General features: G+C 45.6%; 1 protein-coding gene across 2 annotated transcripts in view; it reads left to right on the forward strand.

Moving 5' to 3' along the window:
• The window catches only part of TRIM9 (tripartite motif containing 9), a 167,150-nt gene extending 152,120 nt beyond the window's left edge, over positions 1-15,030 (forward strand). For both annotated transcript variants that reach the window (XM_029598341.1, XM_029598342.1), the window contains 3 exons: positions 6,400-6,703; positions 11,203-11,365; positions 13,677-15,030. In XM_029598341.1, coding sequence (XP_029454201.1) covers positions 6,400-6,703; positions 11,203-11,365; positions 13,677-13,739 — 530 coding nt within the window. In that variant the 3' untranslated portion in view covers positions 13,740-15,030. The remainder of the gene's footprint in view (positions 1-6,399; positions 6,704-11,202; positions 11,366-13,676) is intronic.
• Positions 15,031-15,296: the final 266 nt, after the last annotated feature.

Below are 15,296 nucleotides of genomic sequence, written 5' to 3' on the forward strand. Positions count from 1 at the left end.
TATTTTTGTGAACGCTACCTTGATACTGACGTCACACAATCTTAGATCTTGTTTAGAACAAACTTGATAGTGATGTCACTTATGGTGCTGACGTATGCGGTCCTGATTGGTTAGTGTTGACTTAAATATCTGCGTCTGAGGCCAAAATGGTCTCTGTTCATTCAAAGATGTCATGAGACGAAGTCGTCCTGTTTGAAGGTTTGAGCTTTCGCCGATCCCAGATAAGTGGTTTATTTATTGGATTTTAAACATTTAAATTACCATATATATATCTTTTTTCAACAGAGACAAATGCTTTTTGACAAAGAATGTTATATTCCAAGCTCCTGATGAAGCAGCACAAGCTGCGAAACGTCGGCCGGTTGTTGAGCTAATATTGAAGTAACATCTGACTTTGTCAAAACACGCTCGGCGAAGATCGAGCTCTGTTGCATTAGAATACTGCATATTTGTAAAATCATCGAGGATTTAATGAAAAGTTACAGTAGTACAATACACAACAAAAGAATATTAAGGACTGCCGCAAATGATTAGAAGTCCGGGCGGCTTTCGTTTGAAATACCACAAGAAAGCACGCCGTCAGGCTTGCTGATGCGGCTAGATATACATAAAAAATAAAAAACAAAAAAACAGAAAATTAAAAATTAAAAATTAACAACCAGCTTAATTGGGAAACGGCACGTAGATTGATATTTCCTTTTCCATTACTGATTTGGATTTTGTTGGAAATTATTTGTGTTCTTTTTTGAGTCGTATATATATATATATACATATATATGTATATATATATGTATATATATGTATATATATATATATATATACATATGTATATATATATATATGTATGTATATATATATATATGTATATATATATATATATATGTGTATATATATATATATATATGTGTATATATATATATATATATGTATATATATGTATATATGTGTATAATTTCCTTAGCCAGGCAATGCTGTGGAAGTTTTCAGGGTCAGTGTGTCATGCCCGGAAGTAGCAGGCCCTGGTTAACTTTGTGCGTCACCTCTGATTTCAGAATTATTTAATTAAAAGCGCCAGGCTTTATTTAAATAGCTGTGCACGCTGTAGCAGAAGAGAATTTCGAGGGAGGCACGGAGTGGCTGGGACCCCGTCCTATGTCCGCATTCTCCGCAGGGCCAGCATTAGGAACAGCGGCATGCAGCTTGCATGTGAGGACAGGTTTCTCATGGCCTGGCCCAAACTCTGTTTTACAGTGAGGTGTGGCAGAGGTTTAACCTCAGAAAGCCAAATAAGAGGTCAAAAGCTACAATAATCAAATTTTCTATGATATTCTTGGGTAGGGATGTGAATCGTGTCCTCGATCGTCTTAACGATCGATTTCGGCTGGGAGGGGGAGGGAATCGTATTGTTGCCGTTTGGGGGGGGTAAAATATCGTGAAAAATCGTGAAAAATCTAAAAATCGCAAAACCGGCACATTAAACCCCCCTAAAACCCACCCCCGACCCTTTAAATTAAATCCCCTACCCTCCCGAACCCCCCCCCAAATGAGTTAAATAACCTGCGGGTCCAGCGGCGGTCCGGAACGGCAGCGGTCCGGAACGGGCTCCTGCTCCTGAATCTTGTTGTCTTCAGCCGGCGCCATTTTCCAAAATGGCGCCGAAAAATGGCGGCGGCCATAGACGAACACGATTGGACGGCAGGAGGTCCTTCCGGACCCCCGCTGGACTTTTGGCAAGTCTCGTGGGGGTCAGGAGGCCCCCCACAAGCTGGCCAAAAGTTCCTGGAGGTCCAGCGGGGGTCAGGGAGCGATTTCCCGCCGCGAATCGTTTTCGTACGGAAAATGGGGCCGGCAGGAGATCGACTGCAGGAGGTCGTTCAGCGAGGCGCCGGAACCCTCGCTGAACGACCTCCTGCAGTCGATCTCCTGCCGGCGCCATTTTCCGTACGAAAACGATTCGCGGCGGGAAATCGCTCCCTGACCCCCGCTGGACCTCCAGGAACTTTTGGCCAGCTTGTGGGGGGCCTCCTGACCCCCACGAGACTTGCCAAAAGTCCAGCGGGGGTCCGGAAGGACCTCCTGCCGTCCAATCGTGTTCGTCTATGGCCGCCGCCATTTTTCGGCGCCATTTTGGAAAATGGCGCCGGCTGAAGACAACAAGATTCAGGAGCAGGAGCCCGTTCCGGACCGCTGCCGTTCCGGACCGCCGCTGGACCCGCAGGTTATTTAACTCATTTGGGGGGGGTTCGGGAGGGTGGGGGATTTAATTTAAAGGGTCGGGGGTGGGTTTTTAGGGGGTTTTAGTGTGCCGGCTCACGATTCTAACGATTTATAACGATAAATCGTTAGAATCTCTATTGTATTGTGTTCCATAACGGTTTAAGACGATATTAAAATTATCGGACGATAATTTTAATCGTCCTAAAACGATTCACATCCCTATTCTTGGGTGAAAAATCAATTCATGCTTAAAATACTGTTACTGTGCTGAGATGGTGTGGCCCTGCCTCGTGTATTTTTTCAGAGATTTAGGTTCAGCATACGGATATGCACAGAGTCCAGGTTATGTTGTTTCAGTCTCATGATTAATCGCAGGATCTGTGCCTTATTTCTGCGCATTGTGGAGGATCTTGATAGTCATCAGGATGATGGTGTATTTTTTGGAACCTGTGGTTTCAATTTTTATTTATATTTTTTCCTAGGAATTTATCAAGAACAAAAATATTTACCTGGAAAAATGACTTTTTTTTCCCACTCATTTCTTCTATTTTGGTTCTACTTGTAATACAACTGATAAATTTCCAAGAAAAATACAAACTGAAAATGAAAGTCCTTACATATTTTTCAAACATTTGGAGGTTTTGAATAAGCAGTCCCATGTGTCCTTGTTCAGATTTCTGTCTCTTCCTTTAATGCCAGGAATGCGCTGTTGCACACTCAGCATCCATCACTGGCTGGTAGGTGCAGGCCTCTCTTTAAACAAATACCGTGACCACGGCACGTCAGTCATGTGCTTTGGTTTTACAGTTATTTTCTCCAAACAGACTTACAGCTGAGCTCATGTAATCAAATGTTTCCTCTTGGCCTTTAGGTCCTCCTAAAAAACCCATATCTGCATCCCGGCTGGTGACGTTGGGGGACTGCTTGCAACATTATTTAAACTGAAAGATTCTTGTAACTACTGAAGACTGTTTTGTTAAAATCCAGTACTTGGCATCTTGAGTTATAAATAGTGAAGCAAGTGATTTTTCCATTAGAAGGGAACAGAAAGCTCTGTGTCCCTACCTCCTCCTCCTCCATGTGGAGCTGCTTTCTTGTGCAGAGTTTGACAAATGTTGGCTAGAAATGTAAGTCACATGTGCTCTTTCTCTCCTGCATGCACCTCACTTGGAACGGCCTCAGTTGACATTAACAAGCTGGTGGCAGGTATGGAGCAAATCTATTTACACTTCTAACCGAACTGCTGCTTTGGTGCATGCTACAGACTTGCCAGTGTCTTTTAATAAACCTATTGGGGCTTGTTTTATTCCCCAACCCCCCCCCCCCCCCCCCCCCCCAAGCAGACTGTAGCTCAGGTCCGAGAAATGAATCCACGTTCCTCCTCGCTTTGAAACACTCTGATGCCACCCCTAACCAAACCTCGCCACCTTATCCTTGAGGGATAAGGTGGCGAGGTTTGGTTAGGGGTGGCAACAGTGCCCGTTGCTTTTCAGGAAAACGAAACAGTATCGGCACAAAAAAAAAAAGCAGATGCAAACCTCTGCAGGGACTTTTTCTATAAGCAGTTTTCAAAGGTGCAGTGAGGTGCATCCTTTCCCTTTGAGAACTGGTGCAGTGTTTGCAGCTAACTTGTCGAGTTTTGATTGTATTCCCCTGGTTTCCCGTTTTACAACGATGGGGTTTTGAATTCCGTTAACATGATTATAAATACAAGGTTGTAGCATTGCCCCTATCAAGTGCTTCTGGAAGCAAACTGAAGTTGTTAGATTCAGCAGTCATGCACACAATCAAGCGATTTCGTATTTATCAAAAATGCCATTAAATGAGGGTTAATAGCATTGATGAATTACCTGATAAAAATTGTTGTGGTTTATAATGAGTGCATCAATGTAGAAAGTGCATGTTCCCATCTCTGCTGTGTTATTGTGTGTGTGGTTTTTTTTTTGGTTTTTTTTTAACTCCTCTGCGCCCCCAGCTGTGGCAGAGACAACCTTCTGGCCAAGTGGCACAGACCGCGGTTCCCTCCAGAACTCAGCAGCCTGAAGGTTTTGCTCTGGACTGATGCCTGGGACTCCATCCCTCTTAAAAGCTGCAATTATTTGGCAATTCCGATATCCATCATCCATCCATCCTGCCCTCCTCCACCATCATCCATTCTTGCTCGTTCTGTACTGCAATTTTAACTCATCCTTTGGCATCACTATTCTGCTGGTCAGTGCGGCGGTGGAGTCATAAATTCACTCAAAGACCAGGATTAGGATTGAGAAGTATGTGGGGCAGGTGTTAAATACAGAACTGTGGCGTACCTAAAGTATGTGGCACCCCCCCCCCCCCATTCACTTCTCTGTCCCTCCTCTCCCCCCCTCACACTTCTCCATCTCTCCTCCCCCCTCATTTCTTCATCCCTCCTCCCCCCATCTGCCCAGTGATCTCCGGTTCCCCTCTCCCTCACACAGGCTCCCTCTCTCTTGCACACACACTTTCACACACCCCTGCATACAGGCTCCCTCCATTTCTCTCTCTTTCTCTCTCATACATACACACCCCTTTACACAGCTCCCCCCTCTCACACACAAACATGCACCCTCACTCCCATCCACATATACACACACACAGACACAAACGCACTCTCCCTCACTTCCTACCCCACTCCCCATCAGAAGCACAGCAGCAGCTTCCTCTGTTAGATCCCGTGACAGACAGGGACTCGCTTTTCTTGAGGTGGCACGGGGGGGGCCGGTGCAGCTCCACTTCCTGTATCTGCGGTGGAGAGGGTAGGGGGGCAGCGCTGTTGCTCTTCCTCCTGCTTCGGGCCGCGACTGCATGAGCTTTCCTTCTTCCCGCCCACGCGGAACCACCACTCCCTCTCCCAGGCCACAAGGGGCGGAAAGAAGACAAAGCTATGCAGTTACCATCCCCAGACCTGCGGCGCCCAGTGCTCCCACCGCACACTCCCTTAGTCCGCCACTGGTGGCGGCACCTGTTAGCCAGACATTTACGGGTGGATTTTAAAAGCCCTGCTCGCGTAAATCCGCCCGGATTTACGTGAGCAGGGCCTTGCGCGCCTATTTTGCATAGGCCGCCGGAGCGTGCAGAGCCCCGGGACGCGCGTAGGTCCCAGAGTTTTCTGAAGGGGGCGTGTCGGGGGCGGGGCTGAAACGACGCGGCGTTTTGGGGGCGGGACGCGCCGTTCCGGGGACGGGCCCGGGGCGTGGTTTCGGCCCGGGGCGTTCCGGGGGCGTGGCCGCGCCCTCCGGAACCGCCCCCGGGTTGGGTCTCGGTGCGCCAGCAGCCCGCTGGCGTGCGTGGATTTACATCTCCCTCCCTCCGATTTCGGAGCGGCCTCGGAGGGAACGGAGGCAGGCTGCGCAGCTCGGCGCCAGCCGGCTGCCCAAAATCGGCAGCCTTGCACGCGCCAATCCAGGATTTTATAAGATACGCGCGGCTACGCGCGTATCTTATAAAATCCAGCGTACTTTTGTTTGCGCCTGGTGCGCCAACAAAAGTACGCGAACGCGCTTTTTTAAAAAATCTACCCCTTAATTTTGTACCCTGTTTGGTGATGTATTAAACTGAGTTCATAGGGATCATTGTATCATTGTTACACCACGTTATAATGCAGCAACGCTGTCAGAAAATATTATGACAGAATTGTAGTCAACCAAACGAAGGAGAGCCAGTAGTTACCCCATGAATGTTAGAACAAAAAAATCAAAAAGGGAAACAAAAATAACAATTGTAGAAACAAGGATAGCCTTGACAAAACGACTTTATGGATGAAAAGAGATAAGGTGTCAGCAAGCCAGTCGGTATATCTGATAGCTGAATACAGATCTCCCGGACATATCAATCATTCACCTTATTTAGAAGAATTTTTTCAAAAATGTTTTAAATGTAAATAAAATGTCTTCAATGAACAGTCTCAATCACTGTCTATTTAAGTAGGAACACATATTATTACTGTACTGTGGACAAGGTGCCTTTGTCAGCCTGGTAGTCCAATTTGCACTTTCCGCTTTCACACGGGGACCGAGAAGACCACCTCCCTGACGCACCCTAGTGTCCCAGCATCTTCTGCATGGCACCGGTGTCTGAGCATCTTCATAGCTAGTGCTCTGTCATTTTCAGTCACTCCTGCTGGATTTTAACCTGTTTGGGTTTTTTTTCTCTCTCTGCTTCTAGTGGCCTGGTTTGCTTTTGATGCTAGCTCAGCACACTCCGACATTATCTTCTCCAATGATAACCTCACCGTTACCTGCAACAGCTACGATGACAGGGTGGTGCTGGGGAAGACTGGCTTTTCCAAAGGGATCCATTACTGGGAGCTGACGATCGACCGTTACGATAACCATCCAGATCCCGCCTTTGGCGTGGCCCGCATGGATGTGGTGAAGGACATGATGTTAGGAAAAGATGACAAGGCCTGGGCTATGTACGTGGACAACAACAGGAGCTGGTTCATGCACAACAACTCCCACACTAACAGGTAAACGTGCGCCTGGTACAGGAAGTTGTCCTTCCAGCTCTTGGTGGTCACACAATGTGCCGGGCAAGCGGCATTAACAGGTTTGTCACATAATGGCTCGCAGTCTGTCTCTTACTCTGTGTGAAGAGGCGTAAAGTCGGAGGGGGGGTACTTTTTACCTGCAGACCTTAAGGTCAGTTTTCAAAGGCAAAACTTTCCCTTCGAAAATCAAACCAGAAAAAGTACAGACGCAGACCTGCCCCTGTTATTTGTGCAGGATCCCGTCCCAGCAAAATTACAACGTACTCAACATACGTGTACACACGGGTGACAGTGCGCGTACATGCCAAGCCTTCCCCGACTCCGCCCTCAGGAATGCCTCCTCTCGCTCTCTCTCTGCGTGTGAAAGGACACGGGTACTGGCACCACGCGTGCACTTCCTTGTGCAGAGAGCCCATTTCCGAGCATAAAACAGTGTTTTACCCACAGAAATGCCTTTGAAAATTGCCCTCCCTGTAGCATACATGACCAGATCTAAGGAGCACGTCTCCCATAGTAACTTGGGAGAAATGCCTTAGTACTTGTTTCCCTGAAGCGGGATGTGTTGTAAAGTATCTCGAAACGAGTAGAGAAAAGTACTTAATAGAAACTTTAAATGTGTCTCAAGATCAGAAGAGTATGGTCCCTTTTACTCTGCCCAGTTTGCTTTCTTTGACCCCAGTTGATCTTTGCTGTACCCTTTATCGCTTGTACTTAAGGTCACGCCATCTCCAAAGTGCTGGGCATTTAAATTAACAGGAGGGATATGTTCACCAGGGAGGGGCTAGAAAGAAAAAACTGAGCATGTGCCGAGATGTAAAACGTGTGTTGAAATGTACCCATGCCACAGGGATTATTTCCTGACGTATTTATTGTGGCTAAAAAAAAAGAATAGAAAATGTTTTTTTAAATCCACAGCGCGTGCTCAGTAATTGAGACCGTTGCACAATAACAACCAGGCGAGCCAAGAGATGGCACTAAATTAAGGATAAATCAAGCTGAAGAAAAAGGTTTTTGCAAAACCTCGCTTAGGATCTTTAATATCCGTGGAGTAGGCAGAATTCTGGTTTACCATCTCATGTGAAAATGTTGCATGCATACTTAGCACAGCAGTGCCGCGGGTTGAACAACCAGCTGCTGGGATTTTTAATGGGAGCCTGCTTAATATTTAATTCTCTGGGAGTGCAAGAAAGAGTCTCTTTTCTCCTTTTCCTCATGCCTGTAACTGCCAATGTAGTGCCGCCTTAAGACCATCTAGTAGGTGGTCAGGGGTATGAGGAACAGAGGAGGAGGCACACAGAGACCTGAGAGGCATTTTTCATCTCCGCATTAAATGTGTTTTAGCTATGGTTTTTTGTTTTTTTGTTTTTAAGTAGCAAGTTTGAAAGAGTGGCCCTTGCAGTCCTTCTTCAGACGTTCCAACCGTGGTACAATATAAAAACTTTCTTTATACAAATTACAAAAATACAAATTAAGTCGACATCAAACACACAAAATTCTTAAACGAAGATACAAAGTGCATATTCAAGCAAGGGAACAGGAGGAGACTTAAAGTACAGAGAATAAGGTGACCCAGCTGAAAACATCTCAGCCCACCCGTGACTTGCCAGCACATAGCCTCTCTCATCTTTCAAAAGAATACAAAACCTCACAAGGGATCTCAGATAGATTAATACAAAAATACAGAAGGGATCATAGCCAGAAAGTACAATGACACAACCTAAAACCGTCTTACCTTCTTCCTGAGACTTCATAAAAGTAATGCTGAATAAACAGTACACGTCTCATTGGTACAATATATAAAACCAATGTCCCAAAAAACTAGAGCAGAGGATTAAAACATAAACCACTCAGATGATGATGCTTTTTGGTAAAGGAAACTGTGCATCTGAATTATAGAAGCAAGACTGCTGCCAGATTCTGAGGACAATTCTAAGTTTCGGGCACACGCACCCTAAAGTATCTATGCTAGAGGGCCCATGCACACAGAACAGAGCACAATGTATGAAGATCCTAGCATGCACTCTAAACCAGTGGTTCTCAACCTTTTTTCTGACAGGACACACCTGACAGATGGTTCTCACATGCATGACACACTGACCCTGACCCACAATAATGGATGTAAAGCAGAATTACGACATTCCCCATACAACTCACCCTACAAAAAAGATATTCTGGTTCTGGTGTCATCTCAGTAACAGCAACTCAAACTCCTTCTACTTCCAGGCTCAATAGCCCTACTTATGAAAAGACAGCAGTTTACCACCAATGCATGTCCTCTTGAGAAAACACAACAAATAAGACTGATACAAACGCTTACATGCTAGTAAAATATCTCATCTCGGTAACAGACACAGAACCGACCTAACATACTCCCAGGATCTGTAGTAATGCACATAAACTAATCCGCACACAGTTACACCTGTATTATGGAATACACTCAAATAGGAGCAACCCTGTCTATGAAAAGGCCACACTACAAATATTAAATCAGGTCCTAAAAACCAATACACCTCTTATTAGGAAAACAGAACTAGCAAGCAGCTATAGATCCCCACACAGAAATAATTGTAAAACTATACTAATAAGCAGAATAAATGTTTCAAAACAGCTTGAACAGAATAACATCCAACAATTAAAAACTCATAAAAATTATTAAACATTCTCCAAACACCAATAAAATATTTCAAAAAAGCAGACACATCACATAATATTACATAATTAAAATGGCAGTCAATCAAGAAAGATAAACTTAAAAATCCACCTTTACTTACCCCCTCCAGCAGCTCTCCTACTCCTCTTCCATGCAGGCCGTAGCACACAGCAGAAGCAGCAGTAGTGGCTAAGCTCTATACTCATGGTCCTCTTCCTTAGGGCCCATGACCAGTCTCTCTGTCTCTCACACACACACCATACCAGTCACACCCCCATGACCAGTTTCTGTCTCTCACACACCAATCATCTCCCAACCAGTCTTTGACACACACACCAGTCACCTTCCTGAACAGTTTCTCTCATGCCATACACACACACAGGCTTCCCACTCCCGTGTTTTATCTTACATATACGGGCTTCTCACTCCCATACTGTGTCTCACACATAACCACACACCCAGGTTTCTCACTCCCATGCTCACTCTCTCCGCATGCACAGACTTCTCATTCCCATAATCACTTTCTCTCTCTTACACACACACACACCAGTCTCTCATTCTCATGCTCGCTCTCTTCACATGCACAGGCTTCTCATTCCCTTAATCACTTTCTCTCTCTTACACACACACACACCAGTCTCTCATTCTCATGCTCGCTCTCTCCACAAGCACAGGCTTCTCATTCCCTTAATCACTTTCTTTCTCTCACATACACAAACCCCAGTCTCTCTCTCTCACACACCGTCACCTTACCAACCAGGCTCTCTCTCATGCATGCACACACACAGGCTTCCCACTCCCATGCTCTTTCTCACATATACAGGTTTCTCAGTCCCACATGCTTTCTTTCACACACACCCCCACAACAACAGGCTTCTTACTCCCATGCTTTCTCACATACCCAGATTTCTCACTTCCATGCTTTTTCTCTCTCTCACACACACACCAGTCACCTCCCTGACCAATCTCTCACTCTCTCACACACACTCCAGTCATCTCCCTGACCAGTCACTTTTATTGTCTCTCACATATACACACATCACTTCTGACCAGTTTCTCTCAATCACACACATGTTCTCTCACACACTTACACACATGCTCTCAATCAAATACATGCTCTCACTTACACATGGGCTGGCTGTCTTCTCTCTCTCTCTCACTCCCTTCCCCCCCGAGCACAAATGGTAGCTGCAGCAGCCTCCTCCAGCCCCTGCAGGCCAAGAAAGAAGAATCCCATTGGCCGCTGGAGGCTTATACTGCTGTCTCCTCTGCCGATTGCCAGCTGCTTCGATTGCTCCGGGCCACACTACTGCTCGGGGGCCGATGCTGCTGCCGCCGCTACTTTTCCTCGTGGCACGGCTCTTTCTCCTTCCCCCGCACTGCACTGCGTATCACTGCCAGTTCCAGGGCAGGCGCGGGAAGAAGAAAAGGCCAGCCGCGGTGCCACAGCTTCCTCTAACACCGCTGCCGTTCCCACTGGGCTTGAACATGCTGTTAGCCCGGCGGCAACGGCAACAGGGAAGGAAGAGCAGCGGGAGAGACCGGGAGCACGCGACACACCTGCCGGTGCTTGGCGACACACTGATTGAGAAGCACTGTTCTAAAGTACAGGCATGTGTGCCAACGAGCTGTCATTTTAAAATTAAAAGCGCCGTGAAAAGCTTACAATACATTAGTGCTGGTGTGGATGTGCTTACTTTCATCTGGTTGTCATGCTTTTGTATTTTTATATTTACTTTCATGTGGTGGATATAATTGGCAGTTTGAGCTTTTTACGATCTTTCACATTCTTCTACCTCGTCTTTATTTCTGTTCCTTTTCCATGCAGAACGGAAGGGGGGATCTCCAAAGGTGCCACAGTGGGAATCCTCTTGGACTTTACCAGGAGAAGCTTGACGTTCTCCATCAATGAAGACCAACAAGGTCCAGTGGCCTTTGAGAATCTGGAGGGCCTGTTCTTCCCTGCTGTCAGCCTGAACAGGAATGTCCAGGTACCGCTAACGTTCTGCCTAAGAATTTATCTGGGCAGCTCTTTCACAGCCGCTGGACCAACCGATCTCATCTGCCAGCGAGTCTGGCTGCTCTGCTTTGCGCTCCTAGGGGCAGATTTTCAAGGATTTACGCGAGTAAGGGGGTTAGGCACACCGGGCCTATTTTCAAAAGGCCTGGCGCGCTCCTTTTAAAATCTACCCTTAGTGCATTGAGCTCTAACAGGGCAGATGCTGTCGGGCAGAGTTGTGCTCGAATGTACAACGTGGTGTAAGGATAAAGGGACCAATGCAATAAGGGTGCGTTCGGCAGAAGGGTGCAGTTAAACCCACAGTTTTGCGCACATTTCTTGTGCTCCGCCTTTACTGCTGATACAACAAGGAGTTTTGCGCATAAATGCCCATTTAAATTAGCACCCTCTTATGCAAATCTCAGGTAAAGATGGTATTAGCTATTACCACCCTTTCCCCAATGTGGAGAGTTGCGCTGGCTTCACTTGTGTTTTCTTAGCGCTGGAAACTTAACTCCTAGTCAAAGATGGAGTAAAGTTTCCAATTTAGTGTTAGTCTGGGACACGTACTCTGCATTTATGCACAAAAAATATGCTTTGAGTGAACCCAGCCTGTTTTCTAATCATAAATTATTATGTAGGTGCACAAAACATGCTTTCTGCACTGAAAACCTAGCTTGTGCCTTAATTATGTTTTTATCAGGCGACATTTTTTACACACATTTTCATGTTAATGTGCTTGTTTTATTTATTTATTTATTTTTAAACTCCCCGTGCATTTTAACTGCATCGGGAGTTAAAATTTGTTTTAGTGAGTGCATTAAGAAATTCTGTGCCAAATAGCACACGGGTTTAACACTCAGCTTATTACATAGCCCACAAAGTTAAAGAAACGTCTAAGTATCTGAGCTTCACCTCGTGCAGCTGAATAATGTCACGTTACAGTAATCTGTAGAGGCGCTGGGAAGAAGCGCGTGTGAAAGCTTCAGGTGACCCATGCATGCCTGTTCTCTGATCTGCTGGCACCAACCAATTATCTGTTACCGCCATGCTCCGTGCTACACTGTGGACACGTTTAAAAGGTTTGTTTTCTGAAGGGACAGAAAGTTTGGTTCTTTCAGAAAAGAAAACGCTGGTGGCGGCAAAAACTGTACAAGCTGGAGAATGAATCAGAGGGGCTGGCAGAAGTGGCATGTGCTCACTATTTCCCTGCTGCCAAGCTAAGTAGTCCCAGCCAGGTTAGGTCCCCCTCCCTTCTGCCACGGCACTGAGGATATTAAACCCGTGCACAGCCTTCACAGCTTGCATTATAAATTCTAACGAAAGCCTCTCCCAATCAGATAATTTGCTTAGTGAGTCTTTCTTGCATAATCTACAGCATGCAGACAAAATTAGAATTCTACCTTAATTTTAGTGCATTCATGCCAAAATTGAATTTTGGGTTCGATGGGAGGGGTGATGCCCTCATATTAATGGTTCTGTTGGTTTTGAAATGCATTCATCCCTGATGAATTTAAGACCATTCCCATTGGTTCTACTTGATAGTCTCCTCCCCACCTGCTGTGAACATTGATTTGTGTCTCTGCACACATGCAGGCTCCTTTTCCATAGAAGCTTTACCGCCTTTCTTGGGACCCTTTTGAGCTGGTCATTATGTTTTCTAGGAAGGCAGTGCCCCATGATGGAAGGGAGGTCTTACCGCGGTTTTATACAGGAATGGTATCGCCTGCTTTTTCCCTACTTCTACTTTTTAAGTGTGCTGCCACATTTTGGGCTTGATGTACTAAGGCTTTTCTCCCCTTTCAGTGTATCGGGGGGAAAATGCTTCGTGCATCTGATGACATTTTCCAGAGGTGATGTCTAGCCCTGGGTAATGATGCTGGTCACATCACACGCCCAGCATGAACACAGCCACAGTCCTTCCCTGTCTAGTATATGCGGACTGCATCATCCTTGTACTGTTCCTGTTCCATCACTTAATCCATGCCGTCATCAGTACCATGTCCTCCCGCAGTACTCAGACACCTCAGATGACTAAATAAACCTAGGTTTGGGATCTAAAAAAAACCCTCCTAGTATCCACATATTATTAGACTGTAGTGTAAAAATAAAATCTGGCAAAAAATCATAAGAATGATAAGAAAAGGCCTGGATTGCATGCTCCTGTGTTGGCATTTTCCTAGAAGAAGTGGGCGTGTCAGTCTTTTGCTAAAGTTGTTTATTGAGTGGGAGATCCTCCCCCTGGGGTAGAGGGACCATGCGGCAATAGTCTTGTAAATAAATGGCCCTTGCTCTTTCCGCAGGTGACCCTCCACACCGGCTTGCCAATCCCTGAATTCTACACACGAGCATCCATGCAGCCTTAATCGGGGGCGTGGCCAGGAAGCCAGCCGCCTTTCTCAGTGCGAGTCAACTTCAAGATGGTTTAATTTCTTCAGAGTAAGTCCTCACAGCAGCAGCAGCAGCAGCAACATCACTGGTTAATTCCTAATTAGAGACCAGAGAAAACCAAAAACAGAAGGAAGAACAGACTGACTCGTCTTCTGCAGCTTCCTCTCCACACCTGTGCGGCCTCCGGCATATTCTTGGCATTCCCAGCAGCAGAACCTGCATCTTCGCTTTGACGTTTAGCTCTTTCAGCTGAAAATGTCACTGTTGTCATTTTATTTTCTCAGTGTGAGCTTTCATTTTCTTGTAAAAAGATGTTATCACTGTGTGACAGCTTAGCTGCTGCTGTGAATCCGAGGGCGTCGTCAGTGGTTGATGTTTCGTTAAATTTCGTGCCAGACGAAAGATGGAAATTGTGACAGGAAAGTGTTTGCAAGCACCCGCAAAGTTACCTCCAGGGATTTGGCTCTCCCTCTTGCTTTTATAGGGAGGATTATCCTTAAAACAGAGCTGCAGCCATCCGCTTGATTTGCCCGTTAGTCTAAAGGGAGACAGGTGGAAAGTGCCAAGCATTAGAAGACATTCTTGTGTGATAAAGCATTAGAAATAAAAGCCTCTTGTAAGGAGTTGTGGGTTTGGGCAACGCTTATCCGTGCTGTATTAATGGCAGTGGAAATGGGGAACGTGAAGAATCGCACACACTTTGGTGGCTGGAGTCTTTAGAGGACTCAGAACGATGGTTTCTTAATTTTGTTTAGAAGGTTGGCTTTGGTGTCCCTCGTCCCCAGAGCGGATGACATTAAAAGGTGGTAGAGATTGGCAAGAAGAATATCCTAGGATTTGCAAGCACATCCCAGGCTTTTTTAACATCTTCCTGAAACAATGGTGCCGTACCTCGCAGGCTCCGCAGCGGGCCCATTTGATACTAGTGTCTGTATTTTTTCTAGCTATGATGAAACCTAGCCTTAAAAAAACAAAACAAACAAAAAAAAAAAAACATCACTCTACACTGTCTCTCTTTTTTTTTTATTATTGTTACTTTAAAGAGTATTGCTTAGGGTATTCTGCCAGCCACACAGATATCAGGTGGGGACCTCGGGGGAAGAAAACATGATCTCTGCATAGAGGGGGGTTCTGAGCCGCAGTCCATGGGATTCTCCTTCTCAGGAATAAACATGCTCGTTGCCATACCAGTACGTCTGTGCCTAAGATACTGCAAAAAAAAAACAAACAACAAACTAAAAAATGGTATATATAAGTTTCCAAAAACCATGTCTGATACAATTTCTAAAACTCATTTTCAGGCAAGTCAGACAGTGCTGTGTACAGACCACGGATCAATGCTGTGTTTAGTCTTACAGTTTTTGCATGCCGCATGCTCTTAATTTTTTTGGTTTCCTTGGTTGGCCAAGACTCTGTGACTTAGCTTAAGGGGCCAGAGAAAGGTTGTACTCGGTAGCCCACCCTTTGCCAGGCAATTCATCAGTCCGTTGCAATGTACTGTAATAGTTAATAGAAAAAAAAGTCAAGCTTAA

This window comes from Rhinatrema bivittatum, chromosome 4, assembly GCF_901001135.1.
Source record: "Rhinatrema bivittatum chromosome 4, aRhiBiv1.1, whole genome shotgun sequence".
Lineage (NCBI taxonomy): Eukaryota > Metazoa > Chordata > Amphibia > Gymnophiona > Rhinatrematidae > Rhinatrema > Rhinatrema bivittatum.